At 48.3% G+C, this 27,989-nt stretch overlaps 1 protein-coding gene across 3 annotated transcripts in view; it reads right to left on the bottom strand.

The window, feature by feature from the left end:
- CRMP1 (collapsin response mediator protein 1) overlaps nt 1-26,958 on the bottom strand; it is a 50,744-nt gene extending 23,786 nt beyond the window's left edge. Inside the window, exons 1-5 of one of the 3 annotated variants that reach the window (XM_080373461.1) lie at nt 24,247-24,380; nt 23,590-24,208; nt 9,651-9,739; nt 4,230-4,414; nt 2,400-2,564 (exon numbers count right to left, since the gene is read on the bottom strand). In XM_080373461.1, coding sequence (XP_080229587.1) covers nt 2,400-2,564; nt 4,230-4,414; nt 9,651-9,739; nt 23,590-23,628 — 478 coding nt within the window. In that variant the 5' untranslated portion in view covers nt 23,629-24,208; nt 24,247-24,380. Of the gene's footprint in view, nt 1-2,399; nt 2,565-4,229; nt 4,415-9,650; nt 9,740-23,589; nt 24,209-24,246; nt 24,381-26,435 lie in introns of those variants that run through there. The other 2 variants (XM_080373460.1, XM_080373462.1) reach the window with 2 other exon arrangements.
- Between the last annotated feature and the right edge of the window lie 1,031 nt (nt 26,959-27,989).

Here is a 27,989-nt window from a genome sequence, read left to right as displayed (position 1 = left end):
TGAGTCTTTAAAATAACCATTTGGTTCTACAAAATCTCCAGTCCCTTCCAAAGCCTGTGGCTCCTTAAATTAACGTTGTATTGATTTAAAACTGATTAATTTTTCAATTATACCTCATGACAAGGCACCTCAAAGGCAGCTCTGTGAGCTCCCATTATTCATGGCGAGATTGTACTAGGCACACACAGCACTGGAACGCGATTAGCTGAGCCCTGTTACTCGGCTAATGCATCCACCAGACAATCAGCCGAGAACAAATTCAATCCAGATTCCCAGTTGATGAAAACCAGTGTCACTCCATTGACATCAAGTCTATTTGCACCAGCCGGCTCAAATGTTTCCAATTATGAGCAAATATTATCCATTAATTTGAAAGCCCTTGCCATGCTGAAATATTTCCTATTGTGCTTGTGCTTTCATACTTGCCCTTACCTTTGGTCTCCTAACACAAGAGTCATTCACACTGACTGCCTCAGACACACTCAGCATCCATGAGAACAAAGGTGACCCCCTAATGCCATCACCAAAGAGGCCACCCAGGGCGCCATCACACATCACAGTTCAGGAACCAATGAACACATTCCTGCTTCCCCGGAAGACTGAAAGGCATGTCAGATTTATATCGAAAATTCACATTTTAATAGTTGGAGAAAACTATTAACCTGACTGTCTGCACCAGGCTTTTAACGCAAGCCCTCAGGCAAATTTGGGAGTGCTGAGCCATCTGTGATCCAGGAGCTCTGGAAAACAGTATCTAACCTTTGAAACAAGGCACCGTATACTTGTCTGAGAGTACAGCCAGCTAATGCACAGCAGCATATCCATGTTAACACTGATAGCAGGGAAACAGCACAGATTTGGCACCATCGGTGTTGACAGATGTCATCACCTTGTAAAAGTCACCTATACTATACAGAAGCATGTAAGACCAGCTGCAGTTTCTCTAAATTATGTGTAATCTTGCTGATTGAAGTGTTTTGTTGCCTAAAATCTGGTGATGCAGCACATGTACTGCTAGCATGCTGCGATACAGGATAAATTCCCCCAGGTGACTGCACCTCCATAGTATCTCAGCAAACAACTGCTCACTCAAAAATAGGATTTTGCTTTGTTTTTCTACTTTGATAGTATATTTCTCTATAAAGAGAATCTTTCAAATCTATGTCATCACTAGTGCTACACCTTACAAAGGATGCTGCATACATATATTACTTAGACTTCCCAAGGATCACTCTGATTTACCTATGGTAACTTAACACCATTTCAGAAAATATTTCCTAATTAATATCCATAAATTTTCAAGTAAAATATCAAGTGAAAAATATTTGAAAAAGTATGTTTCTAGAAAGAAAATCTATGCTGTTAAGCAGAATTTTAAGGAACTAGATCTAAACTAGGATTTTCCAAAGGCTAGATTCAATTGTCTCCACATCTGGTGCCACCAAGGTGCCCTCCATATATGAGACTGAGCTGTCATGTATGGAAAAGCATTTAAGACAGGTTTTGTGTGTGCTACTCTGGAGTGGCAGCTGAAGTCCAGGTAGGACAACCTACAGCATCTCACATGATAGTAGACCTGTTAACTGAATTGAATCAAGCCCCTAAGTACCTTAAATAGATTCCTAAATAAGTAACCTGTTTTTTCTAAGTCCAGAAACAGAGCACCTCCTAGTAACTTCAGGGAAAGCCACTGGAGACCAAGCACTTGAGAAAATCAGGACATTTTTTTCAGTATTAGGCACCTAACTTTAGCATCTCTTTTTTTCTAATAACCTGAACCTATTTTAAAAATACAGGTATGATTTATTAAAAAATCTAGTCTCAGCAAGTAAATTATCCTAGGCCATTGCTGAGAAATGAGACCTAGCCTGTGATGACAGTTTCTCAGACACGTGCCCTTCATATTTGGGCTTAATTTGAGGCAGCTAAGTGGGCAAACTCCAGTCTAGTTAAAATCTGAACTGCTACCTTTAAACATCTCATTCTCTCCGTTCATGAAACAGTATCTAAGGTGACTGGGCTGATTCTCTAAACACTGATCTCGGAGTTCTACCTTAAAATTAAACCTGACTGAGCATATATCCACATGTACAAACAAGCATAAAGTGATACATTTGTACCTGACAACATACACATCTTAATTTTCTGTGCCTATATTGGGGTAGACCTACTCCCTCCACCATCCTTGCTGCTGACTAGCACTAATACAAAGTTATAGGTCCATTTTACCCAGCAGCAAGTGAATACAAAAGTTCAATGTAGTGCAGAACCTTGGGCAGCATAACCAGTGCCTGTGCATTTCTGTTCTGGATGATGAACTCATTAACATACTTCAAAACCTCATCTCCACATGATATTTCAGTAAAAACAAAACGTACTACTAATTTTCACCCACTAACCTTTGTCTTGCACCAGTATTTCCAGCTCTTCTCGAATCCCATCGTACCAGCTGGTGATGTCCACATGGAGAGAATAGTCACAACAGGATTTGGTGTCTGCTGCCTCATGCCACTTCTCGAAGGAGGTCAGTAAACTCGATCCAGGTTCTGGAAGCACGTGGTCAACTGAAAAAGAGATTCAGTGTCTGTTACCCAGAGAGCACGCACACTGTTCAGATTTCCTCAGTGCCTGTAAATAGCCTTCCAGCACCTCGGCCAAAACAGCAGCCTTGGAGGCTGCTTGTGTGCTGACTGTAACTTTGGGATGTTAGCCAGGTCCTGCTGTCTCAGGTACAGCAGACTTTGCAGACAGTCTACACTAAAGCTGATTCTGGCAACCTGCTTGGTGCAGCATCAATAGACACACAGTGGGAGAGCCAAACATCCCACAGTTGAGGAAACATTTGTTTTTCCCTTTACTGTTTTGTAACAGACCGCAAGTTCTGGACTTACCTGTATTTATTTGTCTGATGTGCCCATTTCTATGTATTTCACAGTAAGCATTACTATTATTAACCAGTGCCTTGTAATCACTGAATTGGCCCACTCTGCCCTGTCAATACATCGATGGAGATGCTGAATGTTTTCTCAGCAGCTAGAACTGGGAATACAGCCAAAGGTCTGAACAGAGATGATGTAGAGCGCACTCAGCCACACTATATGGCAGATCAAGTGCACTGCAACTATGCATCTCCGCTGTCTCAAGGCTTTCTGCATCTGATGATCATAGAATCAGGATTGTGTAGGTTGGAGAAGACCTTTAAGATCAAGTGCAACTACTGCAGGAGATCGCACCCATCCATCTCCACAGCCACCTCCATAAGCACACTCACACTGTCATCGATGCCACAATGTTTACTGACATAAAATAAAGACATGACTACTTACATATCTTTGCAGGGTTATGTCAAAATAAGTACGGAAACAAAGCAAGACGGGCTTACCAGCGGCATTTGTAAACCTAAGGCCGCACAGGAAGCCTCAACTGAAGAACGGACACTGAAAAAATTATTAACAAAGTAACGAACAGCAGTGCATTTTGTGCTTACTGCCAGAGACCCTTTCAGCTAACACTTGCAGCTGAACATAGGTAATAGGTAACACCACCTAGCAAAAAAAGCCACATCCCAGTACAGTGGAAGTAAAACCCTACTGGGAAGCTCCTCTGCACAAGGAAGCCAAAGCAATTTATGTCACCTGAACAACTGCCTCACAAAGTCTAACCAAGGACCCAGTCACTGCCAGTAAGAAAGATATAAATCTTGTCCTGCCAATCTAGTAGACAGAAGAAGTGTCTTTAACAACCAGAAAGACTTCTCCCTTCCACCAAGATGTTCCTCCAGGACATCTCTGGTAAGGACTTCCTCAATTCCTGGTGCCAAATCCAAGTTCACAAACAAGCATTTGTTATTTCCAAGGCCCCTGAAACACTGCTAAGTAGGAACAGTGTTTCTTTGTCAGATTTCATGTGCCATATACTTACAGCACTAATTACACTGTTTCTCAAAAATCCCAAGAGTAGATATATTATCTCCCAGTGCTTTTTCTGTATTTCCAAGGAAAATGCAAGAGACAATTCCCCACACCACTGTTTCTTTCTGATGGTAGGTTCATTCTTAGGCCAGCTCTGGGTGACAATGATGAATTGGTCTCCGACACAGTGCCCAGAAATGTGAAGATTCATTGCAGGAGATCTCAGAAAATCAGTGCGGAGCCTCCTGTAGCTATCCCCACACGTGCTACAACGAGCTTCAGCCCAGGGTGGGAAGAGTTAGTATTGCTAGTACTCACTGATCATGGTGGTGCCCCCTGCTAGCGCTGCTTTTGTGCCTTGATAGAAGTCATCAACAGCAGTCATTCCTTGGTAGGGCTTTTGTAGGTAAGTGTTGACGTCTATTCCCCCAGGAATAACCATGCGCCCGTTAGCCTCTATGGTCTTGACTCCTCCAGGAACAATCAGATTCTCTCCTATTTGCCTAGGCAGCAAGAAAAGCCAGTATTACTTTACTTAAACAAAGAAGCACGGGGGACAGAAGCTATCTGAGGCATGTATGGGAGAGGAACCTAGGGGCCATACAGAAAGAACTGGGACCCCAAAGGAAAGGTGAAGCTCAAACACCCGCTCTGGCCACTCTGCCTGGCACTGCCAGCACAAAGCCTCCGCCAGCCTGCCTAGCTGGGCCATGTGCTCGGCTTGCTCGGTGTTGCTTTAGTGGCCAATAAAGAAGCCGTAATACACCAGCATCAAAACCTGATTATTTCTTTATATGATTCCTATCTCTAAAAAATCACAACTATACAGCTAATGTTCTCTTGTGGTGTGTGTGTCCAGTTTTGTATATTAGGCTCTTACATGAGAACAGAAAAACATAGATCGAATATGACAAGGTGGAATTGTAAATACATGGCAGAACCACAAGGCACATCAGAAAGCAGTTACAACTACTTTGTAACCAAGCAATCCAAATTTATCCTTAAAAAGAAATCTAAACATCCTAAGATACAGAAATACATATTTAAGAGACCTTTAATCTACCACGTCACCTATTCTTCATCCTCCTCTTAAAATTAAAAACTTAGTGAAACATCCTGCACAACTATGCACAAAAATGTTAATTAACAGTTGCTTTTTCCATTTAGTACCTCAAAACAGGGTAGGGTTTTTTTCACTATTAAAAATATTAACCTGTCCCCCATGCTGATATCAAGCAAACTCCAGATACTTACAATCAAAATACTTCTAGTGATCATGGACACAACTCCGAGTAAATTAACTTTTAACTTTGAAAGCCACAGAACATTTTTATTGTCTACTTCACGTGGTGCCAAACAGAAAAAGGTATGAGTCTGTGTGGAAGCCATGTCACTGCACTGTTACACCGTAATGTATTTGGGCTCAGAGGTAACTACAAGGTAGTCTGAAGTTTACTTAGTTTATCTCGTATTACAGACACACAGTCCTTGTCTTTAATTTCCTTTTGTCTGGGATAAAATAACATTTACCCACAGCTAAAAAAATACCCCACATTTCTGAGCTGCTGAATCTGTTTCTCCGATATTAAAATGTAACTCCCACCTACGGAGCAAAACACAGCAACTGATTAACAGCCAATTGCAATAAGCTAGAACCAAAAATGAATTTAACTGTTAATTAAAACCAGCGAAAAAAACAGGGATAATTATTCACATTGGAATTTGGCCAAACCGCCAGAGTTAATAAATAGCCCCAAGAGGTCAAGAATTTGTTTCATATGCTATGCAAAAATGTCACCTCCAGCAGCTTGGCTCCCCGGGTGCTCTGGGTTTTGGCTGGAGGGAAGCACAGCCATCAGGTTAGCAAACGCCCCGCCAGCATCCCAAGCTGGGGTTTCAGCCGCTCAGCTGAACAAATCCAAAAGGGCTTACTCATGAGAGCTGACAATATCACGCCTTGAAGCCGTACAACTCCATGTCTGGCGTCTAATAGTCATCAACACATATAGCACTGGGAGCATGTCATAGCCTGTTCACAGCTGTGCGGAGCGCTAACGATGCCATGACAAACGGAACTGGTAAGTATGCAAAAGCCAGCAGCAGCCCAGCACATCCAATTGTGCAAACAAGTTGCAAGAAGCTTCTCTGCTGTTAAAATCTCACAAATGCATACCATAAGGCGATCCAACCCATGAGCAGACTAAACACTTGTATAGTTAGGTAGTCCCACATACAGTAATTTTCGTTAGTTGAATCCACTCCCAAGATTCTAATCAGAACAATCCTCAACCGTGGTACAGCATTTGTGTGGCTAAAAAACTGAACTGGGAAAAAAAAAAAATTGCTGTGACCAAATCTCCTTTAAATACGTCTAAGGTGGAAGTGCACTCCAAGGACTACCACACCTTCTGAAAATAAAATTAAAGAAAACCTACAAAAAATATAAAAGCAATTCATTTTTATTTTCTTCCACAATCAGTATCCACCAGTTCCCTATTCAAGAAGACACACAACCTAACGAAGTGAAAGTGCTAAGTATGTGCTCTAGTTTTTTGATGACTCACGGCTCATTATTTTCAGCGTATGGCTGAGAAACAGCTTATTTGGCACCAGTCGAAGTCATTCGTGCTGAAGTGACATCAGGCCAAATGGCCTTTGTGGATGATGCTGCACTATTACCTGTCAGGAGCCTGTCTCATCTCTTGCCATGGCACCAGGATTAAGGCTAGGAGAAGGCTGATTTTCACTGGCATTCAACGTTATTTTTATTCTGACTGACTAGAACACAGAGTAAAAGATAATGTGACAGGATTCCTGAATTACTGACTCGTAATGTGAAGCATATGTTAATAAGAATGGGGCTCTGTTACTTGTGGGTGAAAAAAATACAATAGTGCAGTTAGCCGTATGAATGATTGAGCTGGTTTTCTGATGCATCAGCAACTAGAAAGCTCAGGCTCACAGAAAGGTGATGCTGTCTACCACCTTTCAGTTGAACAAGCTTGTCAGTTCTGTCGTACGCGAGCAGACTAAAGCACAATGGAAAGAGCAGGCTCCAGCTCTTCGTAAGCTTAACCTGAGAAAGCTGAAGACCTCCCCCAGAATTCTGCAGAGTTCTTTCCATTGTCTTTAAGCCCAGATCTCCTTTAGGCATCTGAAGTTCCCTCTAACTTGGCTTGTTGCCTGCCCAGCGCTGGAGACCCTGTCCCCAGTCACCCATCCTGCACCTGTCCTGCTAGTCCCCTCCAGCCCAGAGGGACCCAACCCTTCCCCTTGGCCGTGACGGAGCAGAAGACAGCAAGCACCAGACCATGACCTGCCACTTGGCACAGAGACCAGGGCTCACTCCCTCATATGAGTAACAGAGACAGGATAGATGTAGGCAAAATACAGTATTTACAAGCCATGGGAAATTTAAATTACTAAATGTCTAAATTACTATTTAGATACTGGAGAACTGCCTCTCAGCTGTCACCTGAGTGTGCAGGGCTTAAGTTTCAGCTAGGAAAAATCCACATGCACCACTGCTCCCTTGGTACCCAGGGAGCCAGTTTGAGCATTGATAGGTAGGAAAATGCATCTACCATCCTCCAAACTATAGCTAACCTTCAAACACATTCAAGGTTATATCTACATTCCTCTCTGCAGGACACTCTGCAGAGATATAACATTAAAAGACCCTATTCATCTCATTAGTCTGCAAGAGAAACCCAACCCTCTATTTTCCAATCAGTTTTCACTGCAGAATAAGAAAATTAACCCAGATCTTCTATATCCTAGCAAAACCAGGACACTATTACCTATTCTGGGCTGAATTGTTTTGTGTCTGCTCCATTCTGTGGAAAGAATTCTATATTATCAGCAGGATCTGCAGCTGGAGAGTTAGGGTATCAACTGAAACATGGATGAGGTTTAAGGTCCTGTTCCAAAGGACCTTGAGCAACATTTAACAATGATGTTAAATATTCAAATAAAATGGGCAGTTCCAGCTGGAGAAACTACAAGAGACCAATCCCTGAAAACAACAGCACTTCCCTACACTGCGGAATTTATCATCCAAACACAGTTAGAACCCAAGCCCATCTGACATCAGGCTGCTCTCACAAATTAGCTGCTTTTTCAGAGCAGGACTTCTTGCGCATTTTAAAGGGAAAAATCCCAGGTCATCTAAATCCAGGAAATCAGGTATGACTTGGGATGTTGAAGAGTAAACTTGCCTCCTTGGGCAAAGATAAAGACATTTTAAAAATTAAGATCTTGCCTGTGTATTCATTACTAATCCTAGCTATCTTCAGCTGAGATACCTTCTGGAGGAATGGATCCACACAGGCATTTCAGAGTCTATGCACTTAACAAGGGCAGCTGAAAGCCTGGCATTACTAACCTGCCTACCAAGTGTCATTATATTTCTGGAATCAAAGCCAAGAATTCACAGCAGTTTCAGACTCTCAGCATCCAATGCACTTAGTTGTTATATCAGTTCTGAAGCTTATAAGTGTTACTAGGAAATACGCACCTGAACAAACAGGAAAAACTCAACTAAAATACCTATCAAAGAGAGCACAACTTGGTTGACTGTTGCTATTAAAAAAAAAGATCACGTTGAAAATTTTGTGCCTTCTCCACTTAGGACAACACACTCCTTTTGCCACTTCTGCAAATGCAAATAACACTACAACTGGACAGGCAGAGCAAAGCATAAAAAAGAAAACTGCACAGTCCATGGGTAAAAGTGTTCAGTTTTGTTTTTTTTATAATAACCTGAATAATCAGTAATATAAGTAGCCACAGATATATAAAGAATTGGACTTTTAATCTGATGATATATTCTTGAGAAAAGGAGCTCCGAATGGTAGCACATTCTAAGTAATTAATTATTTACAAGATAACCATAATGAAATTTCTGTGCATTAAATTGTAGCCTCTGGAGACCAAACTTGTTAGGTCACTAGTGAAAAGGTTTAGCAATCAAGAAAAGGCTTTGATCCTTGTGTACATCGGAGTGCTTGTACACAGTACATAACTTTGCAGAACTAGAGATTAGACTACACAGACATCTCTGCTACTGTTTCCCAGGCTATCAGTAACACATATTTCATGCTTTTCACATGAGAAATATCAGTTCCTGTATTTTATAAGCTGATAAATCAGTAGGATTTCCTTCCCAATTGTGTGAAGATTTAAGATCATGTACTTTTTCTAGGCAAGAAAAGGGACATACGAGCAAGGCATTAACCGTGCTGTAGGAACACAATGTGCTAGTTTCAGCATTAACCAACAGGGCAACTGAGGAGTAGGTCCCCGTTTGCACTGTGTAACACAGGGTAAATTTCTGTGCCATACAACCCTTCAGGCATGGCTGTATTTGCCCTGATTAGGTGTGGGGAAAAAAGCTGAAATGAGCCTTCTGTCATACATGGACTCAAAAAATATCCATTGTCCCTACGATTACTTCTCATGTTGAGAGAGCCTGCTTGCCTTGACTATCTTGGAAGAAACCAGGATTGAACTGTTTGAAAAGCAAATACCTTGAACTTACAGTAAAGGAATTTTCTACTTATCTAATCTTAGCAAAGCTAAAATGGCAGAATTTTATAATTAAACACTCCTCTACTACAGCCCCCCACCTAGAGGTAACTGAGATGCTGGCTGCAAGATTTCAGGTCAGCACCATCAAGAAATCACAGTAGTCTCTACTAACACGCATGCAAAAAAAGTTCAATATTTCAAAAAACCAACTTTATAAGTCCATCTTCAAGGTATATGTCTGCATAGAAGGAGTGGTCATCATTGATAATTCTTCCACCTTTAATGAGTAGTCGGTCACTCTGGGGGGAAAAAAAGGAAGAAATGTGGGTTTGTTGAAATAAACAAACATAGTAATGTATTGATGATACCAAACAGGCTTATATTATATAGAAAGCCATTAATATCACAGCACTTACCCTATATATAAAGGTTTATGCCACAGATTCAGGAGGGTACACAGAGAGTGGAGAGGAAAACCACAGTTCCACTGAGCATTTACTTCTGACTTTTGAACATGAGGCCTCATGGTCATCACAGTCCTTTTTCCTCAAAGCAGAACTTGCTGCATGTGACAACACTTGAAATCCCGCTACATCCCCTTTTTACCACCACCCTACTGAACAAAGGCCAACAAGGGAAGAGAAGCACCCAGAATAAACTGCCCAAGATTGCAATGGCCAAGCTGAGCTCCCCTGCGACTCTCAGCACCCCTGGAAGAGTAACAGAGCTGGAAATGTGAAGGGACAAGGTCAGGAGAAGCTGCTCAGCCCTGAGGAAATTCCTGCCCAGGGAACCTCCTTCAAGCAATGTCAGTTCAGCTGGGTCAACCTGCCCGCTCTACCAAGGTGGCCATGGGACATGGTCCACAGCTTGCACCTCCTGTACTGTGTTACAGACCAACAGCAGAAAATCTAGTTTCTAGTGGGCATGAAGAAGGAATTCTCTAATTTGTGATTCCCACAGGCCAAAGGCTGCTGATTAGCCGGAGCCACTCTACACTGAGAGTCTCCACGCCATACCTTACTCACTCCATGAACAAAGCAGGAGAGCAGCCTCCAAAGGTCAGTTTACCTGAAAAATCATACAGACAGCAGAGAAAGCTACTGCCTCCTGTTATTTTCTACAGTGCCAGAACGCAAACATCTTTTTTACTATGAAGAACTGTTCAAATATCAAGTCTGCAGGGCACCATTTACAACAATAATTTCATTTTTCTCTGTTCAAATGGTTATACTCTGTTTTCAAATGTTGCATTTTACAGAAAGCAAATTTTACCACTGCGTATTCCTGAGGACCACTACTTGAACCCTCTCATTGAAGAAGTCATACTGGAAACGTCAGCATCCTACCAGCTACCCCGAGACAGGGAAAGTCTGTACTGCAGTACTATGCTGCTTTGGCTGAGACAGAGTTAATTTTCTTCACAGTAGCTAGTATGGGGCTGGTTTGGATTTGTGCTGAAAAGAGCGTTGATAGAACAGAGGTGTTTCAGCTACTGCTGAGCAGTGCTGACACAGAGTCAGGGACATTTCTGCTCCTCACGCCACCCCACCAGCGAGTGGGCTGGGGGGCACAGAGAGTTGGGGGGACACACAGGGGACAGCTGGCCCCACCTGACCCAAGGGATATCCCATACCATCGGATGCCATGCTCAGCAGTAAAACAGGGGGAGGTGGGGCAGGGGGGGCTGCTGCTGGGGGACTGGCTGGGCATCGGTTGGTTGATGGTGAGCAGTTGTTTTAATGTGCATCACTTGTCTTTCTTGGGGTTTATGTCTCTGTGTTCTTTTCCTTTTCATTACTACTATGGTTATTATTATTTCAATTATTAAACTGTCATAAAACCCACAAGCTTTTTCCTACTCTTCCAATTCTCTCCCTCCATCCCACTGAGAGGGAGGGAGCAGCGGCTGCATGAGGCTTAGTTGCTGTCTGGGGTTAAACCACGACAAGCACGTATCACTTTTGGAAAGACTTTTGCCAAGTGCCTGTGAATGCTGGAAAGCTCTAAAGCAGTCAGAGCCTTTGTTTCCCATTCATATATATAAAAAAGCCATTTATTGTAAATTATTTCCTTGGCTCACCACACAATAACTCAGAATCTCCATTTTGTCCTTGTTGTACACTCCTCACTCCAGACTCAACTCCTGCTTTAATTACGGGATGACTCGTGTATAAACCATGCATGTCCCAAGTTCCCAGTTTAGAAAACAATTAAACAAGTTGATATGTTACTTCATCTATAAAACCAGGACAACAATACAGGCCTTCTAAAAAAGTATTGGTTAAAAAGTGCTAAGGCAGAGCTAAGGGTGTTAAAACAACCTTTCCTCAATGTAACCTCTCAGTTACATGTTGCATATTTACTTTTAGCTTGTACTTGAACAATTTTGCAGGTTCAAAGCCTCTATAGCAGTCTGTATCATTCTAGAAAAGCAAAAAGGGACAGACATTTTAAGTGAAGAAAGAAGGAGGGGGGGGGGGGGGGGGGGGGAAGACATTTTAAACACAATGCATGACCAAAGAGTATGTATGCAGGAGGTCTACCGCTTTTCTTCACATGCTGCAGCAGGGAGGTGACCTTGGCGGGGGGACCAAGGCACAGAACTACAATGAAATATGTCTCCAGGACCTGCCTCAGATGTTGGTACCCTCTCGTTAAAGGATGGAGATGAATGCAAGTCCTCACGTCCGGAATTTGCCAGAGCAGGCTCCCTGTTTCCTCCCAAGCCTCTCTACTGTCATTTGTAATTGCAGGACTTGTGAATCAGCAGCCCTAAGGGTAATAAGCTATTTTGCCATGTGCTGGCAGTTGCATCTCCTCACCATGATGCTTTACTACACTGCCTGCTGACCTGCGGAGACCACCATCTTGTGAGCTCTTTTTAAGCTCATTCAATTGCCTTCCTGAACACTCACACTGTCCAATTACAAGAGGCAAGAGCTTATTGATACAGGCAGGGAATGTTACCAGATCACTGCATCTGTCACTGCTAATGAGTCAAAAAAATCTGCATGCTCATCAAGATGTTCGACATTTTTTCTTTTAAAACAGAAGATGCATAATAAATAGAAACAAATGTAACAGGCCAGGAAAATATGACAGACTAAAATAAAGCAGTAATACAACCCCAGAAAAATAACTGTAGACATAAGGATTTTATATGTTTTTATATAGAAATATATATAAATAAAAGCAGCAAAACTAGGTATTAGAATAATCTGAAACTAAGAAGGATACAAATGCATTTTCAAGAAAGCACTCAATTAAGTGAGTCATCCACTAAATTAAGCCTCACAGTTTATAAAAGATTACTGAATGTTTAGTTACAAAGTCTCGCCTTCTTCAGAATTTTGCAGGGTCTAAGAAATTCTGGTGAAGAAACAAAACTGCACTTTATGGAGATTTTCATTCCTGACGCCTTCTCGCTCAGAAAAGAATACAAATGCTTCAAAACTGTTGCAAAAAGCAGCAGGTCCCACAGCTGAGCTGGCCTGTGACTAAGGTTGTCCCCAGCCAGGAATGGGAAGCCAAGGGAGACGAGGCTGCCAAAACCCCACAAGTCTCGGTGCTCCCCAGGTAGCCTGTCAAACTACCGGGGAGGGTGCCGTGGAGCCTTGCCCAGCCTTCATCAGGACCTGATAGATGTGGGAACGTCTCCGACACATTCCAGCAAATCAGCAAATTCAGAAGAAAAAGGGGTTTGCTGGAACTTGTTCCACACAGCTCGAGCTGTCCGTGGGTCTGCAGGACACATTCAGATCACTGCAAGCCAGGAGCACAAGTGAAGCAGGGCACCCTTACAGAGCTGGCACTGATGGGCAGAAGGAACCCAGGTGGGGTTTCAGCACCGTGTGGACACCCCAGCAGCACGCTGCGCCCAAGAAAACAGGCGCTACCTCATACACCCTGCTCTGGACCAGGGGTGGTGTGTCCTTAGCCAAAGCAGTGGTACCAAATGCCTGCATGCACCTAACTGCACTGATGCATTTCCATGAATATGCTGGAAAAATTAACACAAACATAACTGACTAGAAGGGAGGTGTGGGTTAACATTAACAAGCGATTTGCTGTGTTCTTCATGACATAAACTTCCATGCAAGTCCCTGCTCAGCATGAATATTCACTCCCTGCCATAGCTTCAGAGACAGGCACGGCCCTGGTCTGAAGGCAAAGGGACACGGCCATCCTGCACCGCTGCCATGGCCACTGATGTCTGGGGGCTCCTGCACTGCTTTGGGTCACTGGTACTTGCTGCAGTGACATCTTGGACAGAAATCTGGGCACATGCAGGGTCCATGAAGTAGGTTAGCCTCCTTGGGCACACAGCCTGGCTGTGCATGGTCAGGGGCCATTTATTATTTACCAGCCTGATGTCAGGCAGGCTGCTTGCAGTTTTCTTACCAAGTGCCAAACATCCAGAAAAAATAGGGAACAAAGTACTCTTCTACCTGGACAATGTTCCCGGTCATGCCACAGGCATGCTCTGTGGCACCCTGGGGAAGGCAGGGCTGGGGGTGGGAGGAGTGACCTGAAGCTCATTAATTAATCACACAGCGCTGGCCCATATTTCCCCCTCGCAGCTGTAACACCCTCCAAGCGGGACACTTTCTTTGCCTAGCTCTCAGACGTACCTTCAGCCACCGGGGTGACCTTCGGGTGCTCTCACAGTGCAAAGAACAACGCGCTCATTACTCAGCTTAGGGGGTGACAACAGTGGAAGCCTTTATAGGGTGGCTGCCACCTTTCCACTCAGCTAACAGATGTGTCAGTCACTGGTGCCCTGCCTGCCGAGCTCTAAGGGCTCCACACCACGTTTTCAGCACATTGCCTGGCACAAGAAGCTGCCAGCCCAGCTCCTCCCGGTGCAAGCCAAGGGAAGCTGCTGGGACCCCTCCTCCCTCCAGCCTGCCAAGGACAGGCAGCGGGAACATGGCAAAACAGAGAGGGGATATTACATTGAACGTATGAACTGAACAATTAATTAGGTGCCAAGATTCAAAGGGAAAAAAAAGCCCCAAAAAACCTGTTCTCATGGAGACAGGAGGTTCAGAAAGCACCACGGTAAACCCCTGTCCTTTCTTAGCTTTCACTGCAGGGTGTGGGAGCCAAGGTGTTCCTCCTCCACCCATCACTGCTGCAGTGATGCGACCACATCAATGCGTCGCTGTTTGTTTCCGGGTTTTGTGCCTGGCTATGACACAGCATCAGCACAGCACGATGCTTATCTGCTGTCTCCCTGCAGCTCCATTTTACAAGCACTCTAGCACCTCCCGGCTCAGCTCACTGCTGACTATGACACAGCCACTCCTATTATCCACAGCTCTTCACCTTCAAACCCTACATACTGCTTTCCTGGTGATTTTTTTGCTCATCACGATCTAGCTTCTCCTGCTTCAGCTGGCAGCAAAGCCACATAGCTTAATCTGTGACATGACAGCAATTTTCATGGCAGCAGAAGGAGATGCCACAAACTCAGCACGGTTTGCTGCAGGAGGAGGGGCTGGCTGCTCAGACACGAGGCGGTGGCTTTCACTCCCTCACAACTATTGTTTGCATTACAGTATGAGCAACATGAAACATCTGTAAGCTGGTGGCTGGCACAATTTGTACAAATTGTCTGTTTTGCTGCTTTTTTTAAATCAGCTTGGCTTAGGTTTTGTGAAGCATGTCCATATTTTCATACGCTCCCTGTGGTAAAAGGCCAGCAAACAGCATCTGCATCAACCTGCCGGACCACAAGCCTGAAGACCGCCGCGGTCCCCAGCTCTGCAGTGGGCTCTGCACGACCACAAGTGAAGCCCAGTTCCCTCCGTCAGTAAATCACTCTGCTCCGGGTCATTTGAAAATATGATCCTTGTGTTAGATTCAAATGTTAGAGCAGGAACAGTTGCAAAGAAATTTAAAATTAGCCTTTTTTCATTTGCCTACTCCATTCAGAGCTCGAGGTATCTAAAAATATTACACACCACAAAATTCAATACCTTTTTTACACGTGCAGCTCTCAACTTGCTTCTGGAACTACTAAAAACCATAGTAACAGAAGAAATAAAACTGCCACCTCCTGACATAAGATTTAATAAATATTATTTCAAATTGGTGCAACCTGTCAAAATATAATGCAGCACACGTTATAGTAACCCACACACTTCTCTATAGTATCGATACCTGCGGTACTGCACCTGCAGCAGGCACTTTGCAGAGAAAACCACACCTCTATCATACAAGATGGAGTTTGGGGAGGGGGGGGGGAATAGAAAGAACGAATCTGCCATTATGTATTCTAGCCATACAAAAGGATTCAAACAGATTTCAAGAGCAATGTTTTCATCAAATAGCATCTGTCCAGACTGCAATCTCAATATATGCTATTACATTCTTGCTTCCACAAATGGAATGTCTACCTATTACATCTTCATCTCTGAATCAAGTAAATCATATCTTATTAAAACTATTTACAGTTTGCTTTACAATTTATCTACATCTAACTTCATATAACGTACCCAGCATATGGGTCTCAGTGCTCCTTCATTCTTGGATTTGGACTTTGACGATTGCTGCATTGCAGCCATTGCCAACTGAAAAACTTTGCAACACTCTTAGCCCCAGACTTGCCAGGGCTAAAGGACCAGGAAACACTTAGCACTGATTTCATCCTTTGCGTAATTCTAAGGATTTATTAGACTATACCATTGTCCTTACATCTCCAGAACAACAATGGCTGTATCCTCTAAAATCCAGATTAGTCAATGGCCCTGAAGATGACTAAGGATTTTATGCTAAATAGCCATTTGAAAACAGTTTCAATTCCAAATCCACCTGTACTTCCAGTTCTCTGTCTATAAATGTCTGTGGTTTAAAAGACATCAGATTAAACACAATAGACATAAGAAGACATTAGGCTATATTATCACACCCACAGCCAAGACATTCACCTTTACGTTTTTAGCATCTGAGAGGCAGAACCTTTTGCTGCTAAGGCTTTAAAAAGGCCACTGAGAGTTAGAAAAGACACTGCATCCCCAGTTTAGAGGGAAGGTTTAAAAGACACAGGCTGTTTGTGTTCTCCTCGACTACCCAAATCTCCACAACAGGACTATTTACAAGACAGCAGTTTCTCAAAGGCAAAAGTCCCACTGGCAAACAATGGAGGGAGATGCTCACAGCTCCTCTGTGCTTCTGTGCATCCCTTCTTGCAGAGTTATTGTCCATAATATATAAGATAATAGATTTTTTGTGTGTGTGGATATATTTGGTTGTCTGTTATGAGAGCTGGTCAGATTCAGACCCAGTTGTGATACAATAGTTAAATTATCTTGCTTTTAGCAATTTTAAACTTAATGGCAAAAGAAGAAAGACATCTTTCCCAAGAGGAATACTTGCTTAAAATCCTTTTGTAAGGATCAAAGAGCTGCAAATGGGATTTCATGAAGCACTGCCTGCTTATAGAATATCTGCTTTTAATCATCACTATCCTTCCTTTTGAATTTCATGTCTAGGTTACCCTCCATAGGAAGTAATTTTTAGCTAGGGTGATCCCTGAATCAACTCAGGGTACTGCCTGTAAAACACTCCATACTTGATACATCATTTCCAACAGGCCACCAATGCAGAATCCTGCTTTCAAGGTTCTTTTCTTAACAAATGCACTGCAGTATATGGCAATTCATTTAGGAAGGATTATGTTGATTGTAGTAATGCTGTATCTTGGTCTGTAGCCAATGTATTCATTCATCTTTACTCATTTAAAAGATCTGATGTTCTTTTGTTTCCTCTTTGGAGACCTGACTTTCTATTCAGCTAGTAATTTCGTTTCTTAATCACACAGTTTAAAAGGCCTACTCCTACAGCTCCTAACTCCATGGGGACTGCTTCACTGTAAATGTCATCTTTGCTTTGCTTTTAGAAGGGAAGTACAACAAACATCTTACTGATGACAATACTCATTGGCATCATCAGGGGTTTCACCTGAGTGTGGGCTGGAAGGGTGAACCTACTGTATTGTAGCAATCTCTTGGGTTACACATGGGTTACATCTGCTAGAGCTGATCACAAAATCTCAGCAAGCCATTCATAGGAAAGGTAAAACCTGGGAGAAAATAACAGCAATTTACAGCATGGCTGGCTGCTGTGTGCCACTGAACTGAATGTGTTTTATCTAAGATCTAGTCAGAAACCTGCATCAGGTTACTGGGACGCATCAGCTTCAGAACCAGTCATGGTCAAAATCTGGCTGACACCATAAGGAATCCTTCCTCTGACAGAGGAGGTGGATGCAAGGGAAACAGTAGTAGAAAATGCCCTTTAATACAATGTTAGCAATAGTAATTAATGATCGACTAAATGCAATGGGTACAGATGCATATTGTTTGCACTTAGACACATTTTGCTCTCATGTTGCCTCACATACCTGCTTTTCCTGCAAGTCATAGCAAGCTGTGATGCTTGCTGCCTCATCTCACATGGTACCAGCACTGGTTCATGAACAACCCTTCCACGGTCTCAGCTCTGAGCACTGCCTACTCCTTTAGCCAGCCACGGCACGGTGGGCAAGGGTGACCAGCTTGACTGGGGTCCTCACTATCACACTCAGGAGACTTTACACTGAGTGTAGACTTCACTGAAGTCAGTGGGGACATTTATTATTCAGTAGGAACATAAGCAAGAGTTGAGGCCTTAAACCTCATCAGGACATGCGCTACAGATCAAAAATTTTGTCTTGAGACAAGTGCATCAAGTGACAAACAAAAATAATCCCAAGGTATCTCTGTCCCAGGGGACATGGCCACCATCTTTATACATAGCAAGATTATAAACTGATGCTCATTTCTCTTCCATCTCTCTCAGGAAGGAAATTTATCCCAACTAACTCTCCCAGTGCCCGAGTGCTTCACAAGCGAGTGGGCTCTCCTGACTCCTGCAAAGGAAAACGAAGCTTCTCCCTTTTATCACATATAGAAATATGTTTATGAAAGAAATGGCAACAAAGCAGAAAACAGACCTTGACCTCCTGTCAGGACAGTGGTTCATTGGCAGTGGTCACTCTCAGCACTTGTAAGAAGGGGATTCAATCACGTCACTACATCAGCTGCCTTCCCAGCCAGCCACTGTCCTCTTTCCAAACCTGCCCGTCTTTTGAGCAAAACGCAGCTCAGCTCCCTGTGGTGGCACCAGCTATGGTACTGAAAACCCCAACGTCCTGTTGAGGACACTGACTGACAAACTTGCTGTGGCAGTGAAAGGAATCACTGCCCCAAACCCTTCTTTCTGTCCCTCTGCCAAAGGTTTCAGTTCCCATAGAAATGTCCCCAGAAGGACCTACTCCGAATGTAATTTAAGACACCAGATGGAAGTGGCTTGAATGATGCAGCCACTTTTTTTCCTGTAGAAAAAGGAAAGGAAAAGACTTACCACAGAACCATAGAAACGGTGGTTGGAAGCCCAACAACTTACACTGAAGCAACTAAAGCACCTCCAGAGCTGCCAAGTTCAAGTCCAGCCCACTATGCAACGTGAATTCACAAATGTTCATGGACAGACAAGCAAACTGAGAGGGGTCAAGTCTATTACAGCTACAGATGGGAAAATGTAACTTTGAATATTAAGCAAATACTCAAGAGTAAGAAGAGATCCAGAAGTCGCAGACCCTGGTGTTTTAAAGCAGGACAAAAAGTGCTGTCCAGATCAGTCCGAATCTTGTGCCAATAGCAGAATAATAATGTGAGACACTGTTCCCATGCCCAGCACTCAGCAGGCTTTTCAAACACTTTTGGCAAGTCACATGCCAATCTGTGTGTAGCTCCACACTGTTAAACTAAGGGGGGGGGGGGGGGGGGAAGCGTGGCCAGGGGAGATACAGAACAGATCCAAATCTAGGTGAGGATTGTGGTTCCCCATTCCATGTACTCACCACACCTTGCATCTGTAGGGCATGTCTCCCCGGTGTCCAAAGCGAGTTAGCTGGCAGCTCTCACACTGCTGTTGTCTACACCAGAGTACTTCATGTTACCCCAGCACTTTGCTCAGGCCAAACAGAAAGTTTGGGTCTCAACCCTCAATAGTGAGCTTGAGACCGCTGTCCCACACAGAAGTCCAGACAAATGCATTTTCTCTCTCAAAGTATTCTGATGTCTTCAGCTGAAGTCTACTTACTTCTCAGTTCTCTTCACATCAATCAATTCAAAAGGCTACCACTAAAATTACTCTCTGTGCCCACTCCTCTGAATTTCCCCAGCCTCTCTCCATTTTTCTGCATCTGCTTCTTTTCTCACCTTGCAGCAGCTCTTCTCTTTGCTTGCTATGCACAATCATGAGATCCTCCCTCTGTAACACTACATTTCTGAGCTCTCTGTCTCCCCATGCCTTACAGTCTGCCAGCTCAGGACCAGCAGCTCCTTCCCCCATTCATATGCCAACCCTTGGACCATTCCCAGGAATACTATTCCCTTTTTTAAGAGATTCAGGCACCATTTGCCTCTCCCATGTACCTCCCTGCATTTGCTTCGGTGACTAGCTATTCTCCCTTTGCTCAGCAGAGTTGTCTTCACACCTCCTCTTCACTGAGCTCATGCTGATTATGTTTTAATGGCTGAATTGCTACTGGAACAAGTCCTGTAAGAGACATGCCTTTTTTAAATTGTGCTCTACATACACTGTAGTTTTGAGTTCACCTAGGCTCAGGCCTTGCTTGAAAAGTGCCAAGCACTACCAAAACACAGGAGCCAAAATAATTTGCAACAGATATTTCAGTGTCATCATCTCCCTTAATTCCCTGTAATATGCTGCACGAGAGGAATACAATAGGGCTGTTAAAAGCCATGGGCGGGGAGATGTATCCTGTAAAATCTGGTCTGCACGAGAGCATGCCTGCACAACCAAAGCACAAAAGATTGCCACCCCATGCAGAAAAACTTCAGCAATGGATGTGGTGGCTAACTGTACTACACAGGCCAAGAAACATGCTCTTGCAGATGCACTCCTGGCCACCCTGACCTAATGCACACCCTGCTCCCTCCCCAGCTAATACTCCTGAACCAGGAAAGTGAGACACCCCCCGCAAACACTTTAACACAGTGGAGGGGACGGTACTGCAGTGCTTACACTTACTGGTTCAGTGCATCTCCATTTTACATCACCCAGAGAGTGGTCTGGTGGTTCAAATACAGAGGTTCTTCCCACAGTAGTTGCAGCCAAAGGGGCTCAGTTTCACCAATCCGACTCACAACTGAATGGCACCTTACACTGGAGCAGCACTGGTGCTCAGCTAAGAACAGCAAGCCTGGATGCCGCATGGGATGCATAAAGGGCAGCAGAGTCAAAACCAGGATAAACTGTAAGAAGCATGAATTTTCAGGGCCTGAAGTGAAAAAAAACCCCACAGGTGAAATTAAATGAAAAAAAGAAAAAAAAAAAGGTGCAAACTTGGTAAATGAGAGCAGGGAGACGCTTGGTGCCAAAGGGGCCTGCCTGCAACACTGTGTCTCTACTGTCCTAGATACTTCCAGGAAAAAGGTGAGATAGGAAGACAGGAATAAAGCTGCTTTGGGGGAGAGGGGTGAAGGAGGGGCACTAATTGTCTGAAGGCGTAAGGAGGCAAGGCACAGTCAGACAAAGCACAAGGAGGCAGTTATGCCCTCATGCACCAAGGGGAGGAACGCTGAAAGGACACCACAGGGTTGTCTTCCCAAGAGTGGTATCTGCTCCCACACTGCTCAGAGCTGAAACCCGCCTCTGCCTCTTCCCTCACAAAGCTCCTGATGCTGCAGACCTTGACCCCAGGAGGAAGTTTCGGCCAGGTACTGACTGCAGGTAGTGCCCATGGCAGCATTGGGTGCTGTTCTTGTGTGCGCATGACAGCTCCTGGCCCTGTGCAAGGAACACGGGCTGCGAACAGGAAAATCCACAGCAATGTATCGGCACATGAGACACTGTCAAAAATGAGTTTCTCACTATTCCAATGAATCCAGAAGCTGGTATAGCTCCAAAAAGTGTGTGTTTGTGTGGAGGGAGGGGGTGTGTTAAGCACAGTAACAAATGACACTTTTGTATGATTTCACCATCACTGTTGTTGCATAACTTTACAGAGCCATCACATTTCCTCAGAGCCCAGAAGGCTTGAAGCTCCAGTGTATTTCCTTAATGGCAGGATGAAACATCTAATTGTCCATACTGGAATGGGGCTTCAGAAGGCACACACCCGGACAGATCCAGTGGGCTCTTGTGGGACAGGCAGTGTGTACAAGGTATAACACAGAGTGCTCGATTTGCTTTTACTGGAAGAGAAGGGCCAGAAGCATAAATCTTTAAAATAAAAAAAAAGGCAGCCCAGACCTGATGCCTGCCAACTTCACAAATGTTAATTTATGCCTTTGATTTGGTCACAAAACTCAACACTAGCATTAATGAATATTCATTTGTTGAAGCTACAACACGTCCCATTTCAAAGAGAACACACTGCGGTTTGGGCTCTCTTTTTCCCACCAATCCTCTCACCAGGAGAGAAGGAAGTTTGTGAGAAGTGAAGAAATGAAAATGAACTGTTGATTCCAGGGCAAAACACTCGTAATTCTTCCAGTTTCTTCTTTTACTCCAAATGGGAGAGCAAACAACTGGCCATGGGTGGGAACCTGTTACACCCTCCAGCTGCAAACCAAGGTGGAGCCACACACCAAGCACCTTACACCCACCCCAGGGGCGGCCAGGGCACCCCATCCCGAGGTACCCTGAGCCACGGCGAGGCACAGGGCACACTGAGGACCAAGGCAAGAGCCATCACCCACAGAGCCCCTGCAATACCCACGCTCAGCCTCAGCCACCAGGCTCTGCTGCCTGTTGATAGCAGAAAACCATAAATGCAGCACTTCAGCATCATAAAATTGTGCTTTTAGAAGGAGGCTGTTCTCCTCCTGACTAAATATTTTGGCTAATGGATTATTTTTTTTTAATAGCAAGAAAACCTCGAGGTGCTCACGAGTTTAACACCGGCTCAAATAACGCCGTTCACCACCCGGTTTCCCCCGGCAGCTGCCACACCCACCATGCAGCTCGGAAACCTGCCCGCGCCGCGCCGGCAGCACCGGCCCCGGCCCCGGCTGCCACAGCAGCAGTGACCCCGCCACCCGCTGCTCCAGCCCCCCAAAGGGAGAACAAGCACCTGCCTGGCCACCAACAGCGGTGCTGCGGAAAACCTCTGCGGGCCCAAACGCCGGAGATTTCCCCTGGAAGCCCCCTCCCCGGCGGCTCTGCCTGCCCTTTATCCCAGCCCCTGACGCCCCGCTGTATTAGGGCAGCAGCGCTGTGAATCGAAGGACCTTTCCCTCTGGCGCGGAAAGCGCGCTCTATTGTAGCCCTGCTCGGGGATAAAAGCATCTAGCGGGAGACGGGCACAGGCGGGGAAGGAGCGGTTACGATTAACTCTTTGACTTCTGATCCCCTCCATGTCTGATGTATTAATAGCGCGCAGAGGTGTCGGTGCTGGCATCATGGCGCTCCTTGATTCTCCACGCTTTCCCCCCGCCCGCTTCCCCACCCCACCCCACCCCCCGCCCATCTCCCCGCACCCCCAGCGCACCCCGGCCCACCGCCCCGGTCCCCGCCGGTGGGCTGCGCTGCCCCTGCCCGCTGCCGGGGGGCGGCGGCGGCGGGGGCACGTTGTGCTGCGGCTCGTCCCCTCCCTCTTTTGTTCTGCCTCGCCCGCCGGCCGAGCCTCCCAGGGCCCCGCGCCTCGGGAGGGCGGCACAGCCGCCCCGGCCCCCGGCCCCGGGGCGAGCCCCCGCCGGCCCGCCCTCCCTTCCCGGCCCCGACCCACCGCCGCCGGCCCCGGGCTGGCGGGAGGGCACACTGCGCCGAGCCCCGGCTGTGCTGCGGGGCGAGGAAAAAATACAGTAACATAAAAAATGGAATAAAAAATGCCAAATAAAATAAAAACGCGAAATAAAACCACTGCCGGCCCGCAGCTCCAGCAGGAGGAGGGGAGGGCACCGGCGCCCGCGCCCACCCAGCCCCGGGGAGCCGCGGCCCCGCAGCCCGGCAGGCTCCTCGCCGCCATCCGCGGGGTTCTGCGCGGCCGCTGCGCGCCCGCCTCGCCCTTCCCCGCCCCGCTAACAAAGGAGCGAGGGCAGCGGCTCGCTGCCTGCCGAGAACCGCTTACCGTTATGTGGGGGATGCTCTTCTTGCCCTGGTAAGACATGTCGGCTGTCGCTAGCGCCAGGCGCACGCAACACACCCCGAGGAGCGAGCCGAGCCCGGCGGAAAAATACCGGTGGTAATAAGGGAAATAACAATTCAGAGCCCGGTCGGCTGATGGGGCGAGGCGGGGGCGAACCGGCAGAGCTGTGTAATGGAGGCAAAGTTTCCTCGCCCAGAGGAAGGGGAGCCAGGCAAACCCGGCACCTTTTTTCCCGGCTGCAATAAAACAGGGACGCGGCTCCCGGGGGGGTCGCCGAGCGCTGCCTCTCCCGGCGGCAGCAGCGCCCTCTCGGCTGCAGGTCGGAGCAGGATTCGCTCAGCTCAACCCAGGAAGCGTTTCCTTCCCTCCTGTCCCCCACCCCTACCGCCTCGGCCCCCCTTCCCAGCCCATCAATCCAGCCGGAGCCTCCCTCCCTCCCGCACCGGCGCTGGGAGACACCGCCCCCCCGGCTCCGCCACCGCCCCGCTCGCAGGCGGAGGGCACCGGCGGGTCCCACGCGTGGGCTCCCGCGGGGCTGGGCCCGTGGGGGGGTGACCCTCGGCTGTGGGTCCTACTGCGCGGCACATGGCAGCGGCACTGCCTGCTCCATCCCCGTGGCACTGCCCCTGATGGCACTGCCCTGCTCTGTCCCCATGCCACTGCCTGCTCAGTCCCCAGATGGCACTGTCCCCATGGCTCTGACCCCGATGGCACTGCCCTGCTCTGTCCCCATGCCGCTGTCTGCTCTGTCCCCAGGTGGCACTGTCCCTGATGGCACTGCCCTGCTGTCCCCATGCCGCTGTCTGCTCTGTCCCCAGGTGGCACTGTCCCTGATGGCACTGCCCTGCTGTCCCCATGCCACTGCCTGCTCTGTCCCCAGGTGGCACTGTCCCTGATGGCACTGCCCTGCTCTGTCCCTGATGGCACTGCCTGCACTGTCCCACCAATGGCTCTGACCCTAACATCACTGTTTGCTCTGCCCTCCCTGTCACTGTCCCAGTGCCACTTCCTGCTCAGCCCTGTGCCCAGGGAGGCCATGGGTGATGGCACAGCCCAGCACAGCCTGGCCAGGCCAGACCAGGCCAGGTGGGTGCTGTGCCAGAAGCTGCTGGAGAGGAAAAGTGGCTAGTTGAAACCCTTCCATCTTTTCTGAGTCACAGAGTGCCTCCCTCCACCCATAGTGCTTGATAAAGGCCCCACGAAAATTGTAGGAAGGGCAAGGCAAAAGCCATTGCAAAGCTGCGCCTGCCCAAGTTAATCCCTGCAACAAGGAGCCAGGGGCTCTTAGCACACCCACATCGATACAAGGCATTTCCCACCCAAGCCACATCCCTGACACATCTCACCCCAAAATCACCATTCGGAGCATGGAAAAAGCTCTGGTTGGTGCTGTGCAGGGGTCAGGCATGTAACTGCAGCTTGCGGTGCACCTTCCTAACCCAGTGACAAAATCTAGCCTATTTATCCACAACCTCCTCCTCGCTGCCCAGTCCAACCCAAAGCCGGACAGCTGTGGAAGCACTGTGAGATCCGGAGAGGTAGCATGCTATGTGCTCACTGCCCTGAGTCCCAGGCTGAACTAGGAAGAAGGGAAGACGGGCAGGAAGCGTCAGGGTTGTCCCAGAAGATGAGGGACATTCGGAGTGTGCCGTGCTTTCCCACCACTCCAAGATCCTGATGGAAAAGGCACAGGGATTCAGGTGAGCTGGGAAAGGGAAGACTGCACTGCAGCTGGCAGCCTCTGAAGGCAACGCTGAGGTCGTTGCAGTGAAGCAGCACCATTGAAGGCACAGCGTCCCACCAAGCCCTGCCTGCTCCCACCAGCATCCCACTGCAGCAGGCACCCACTGGGCTGCATGGGAGGCCACCTGCACCCAGCCCCCAGCCCAGAGAGGACCAGTGCCCCAGTCGTGTCAAATTGAAGAGGGGGAGAAAAGATTGAAACTATACGTAGCCTGTGGAACGAGCAGTGCATGGACAGGCCATACAGCCTCCAGGCAGGGCACTAAGGGAAAGGGTGCATCCCCGCAGGGACATGACTGCAAGGCCGCGTTTTATTCTAAAGGGAAATCAATGACAGCCCCGATTCCCAGGAGAGCCCGGGTCTGCCCCCAGCCTGCGTGTCATAGAGCAGGGTGTGATGGAGAACCACAGCTGGCAGGGGCCAGGCAGCCCCACCGGCCGCACTTTTTCCTGAAGTCGGTGGCGTGAGCCCAGGCTGCCGCCCCCGGGGTGGGGACCCCGCGGGCACAGGTTCGGCCGGTCCCGCCGCCCTCCGCGCTCCCCGCCGGGCAGACAATGAAGACGCAGGGGGAGCGGGGGGCAGCCGGGGCATAGCCGGGCTGTGGGCCTGGGACAAGCTCCGCCGAGTTCTCCCGGCGAGCCCAGGAGCGCAGCGGGGGCTGCTTTGTTCCAGGGGGCGGCGGGGAGGCGCCGAGGGGGCCGGCTGCCCTCCAGCCCACCCGGCACGGGCAGCGTTTTAGCGGCAGGAAGGGAGACGGAGAAAACTCATCGCCATCACTTACAAAGGAAGACGATTTCTGGGATCGCCCCCCCTGCCGCCCCCGCTAAGGTCAGGCAAGTTTAGGGGCCAGCCGGGCTCTTCCGATAGCATCACCGTGCCGGGGAGAAGGGGTCCGTGCCTCCCCGACCTCCCGACCTTCCGTGTCGAAACTCCCCCGCGAAGGCGGCCACCTTCCCCCTGCGCCGGCGAGAGGGGCTCTGCGGCACAGCTCGGCACGGCTCGGCACGGCTCGGCACGGCTCGGCACGGCTCGCCCGACGAGCGGGGGCGGCGGCTCCCGCCCCCCGGCCCGGGGCCCCGCTCACCTGCCCATTGTCCTGGCCCTGCAGCAGCTCTTTCCCCACGGGGTATCTGATCTCCACGCCCGGGGTCTTGTCCTCCCGGTCTCCCGGGGAGCTGATGACGGAGCCGGAGACCTCGCTAATGTCGCTGGCGGTCTCGCTGTAGTTGTCCCCGCCGTCCAGCATGTCGTGCCGGCTGCCGCTCCGCGGGGTCCGGGACCCCTTTTTCCCCACGCTGTAGGCGTCGAAGTCGATGGTTTTGTTCTCGTAGGCCCCCTCCACGGAGGCGAACATCCCCCCGTATTTCTGCCGCGGTGTCTGGGCAGTCGTACCCGGCCTAGCTAGATACACAGGCAGGTCATCTTCTTTATTCCAGTTCCTCTTTCTCTCGGCCATTCTCGCTGTCCGGATCTCTCCCTCCCTCTCTCTCTCTCCCTCTCTCTGCCTCCCACTTCTCTGCACCTTCTACTACCGGGATAGGCTGCTAGTGACCATAAAAATGAATGGATGGATGCAGCAGTGGCGGAGCTGGGTTGGCTGGTGGGATCTTTCCCGGAGGGAGATGCAAACGTTAACCTCCCTCCCCCCACCCACCCCCCGGAAAAAAACAAAAAAACCCAAAAACAACCCCCCCAAAAAAACCAAAAAGAGAGAGAGGGGGAAAAAAAGAAAAGAAAAATAAGAGAGAAAGAGAGGAAGAAATAAATCCAAGCGGGATTTAAAAATAGCCGTGTTAGTAAAGAGCACGTGAAAATAAAGTACAAAGAGCGGAGAGGAGAGGGTGGCAGAGGCAGGTGATTGGAAAGCCCTTGACGAATAGGAAGAGCAGCAGCAATTCCCAGAGCAAGGACCGCAGTGCACACGCTCCCCCGGTATAAAGAATGATCCGGGGGGCGGGCGGCAGGGGGAGGAGGGAGCCCTCTACATGCACACACAGCCGGCGCAAGCAGGGTCCTTCCCGGCGGGCGGGCGGCCGGCACCTGCTGCTACGTGGCGTCGGGGTGGGGGTGGGGTGGGAAGGAAAAAAGAGAAGAAAAAAAAGAAAAAAAGCCCCAAATCTCCCCAGCCCCCTCAGGGAGCCGGAGGGAGTTTCTCCCACTTTGCGCACTCACACTCCCCCCGCCTCCCTCCGCAGGAGGACGCTGCGGCGGTGCCCGGGCAGAGCGGGCGGGCGGGGGGGCGCGGCCGCGGCAACCCGCGGTGCGGTGCGGGGGCAGGCCCCCTCCGCGCTGCCCCCCGCCGCTCGGGGTCGGCCGGCGCCCGCAGGGGAACCGATGACGAGAGGAGGAGGAAGGGTGAGAGGGATCGGGGCAGGAGGCGCAACCAGCCCCAGGCCCCCGGGGCCGAGGGGCTGGCGCTGCCCTCTCCCTGCCGCAGCAGCTGGTGCCCGGGGGAGGGTTGGCGGCGGCCCCGCTCCGCCCCGCCGCCCCCGGCCACCGCCCCCCGCCCGCCGCGGCGGCGCTGCGACGGCGGCCGATGGCGCAGGCAGCCGGGCACGGCGGCGGCCGGCCCTGACACGGAAGTGATCGCGGCGAGCGCTGCCTGCGCTGCCGGCTCCGCCGCCGGGACGGGGCGCCG

The sequence above is a fragment of the Falco punctatus genome, assembly GCF_963210335.1.
Source record: "Falco punctatus genome assembly, chromosome: 1".
Lineage (NCBI taxonomy): Eukaryota > Metazoa > Chordata > Aves > Falconiformes > Falconidae > Falco > Falco punctatus.
The sequence above is the reverse complement of the archived record's forward strand: the minus strand, read 5'-3'. Positions and strand labels throughout refer to the sequence as shown.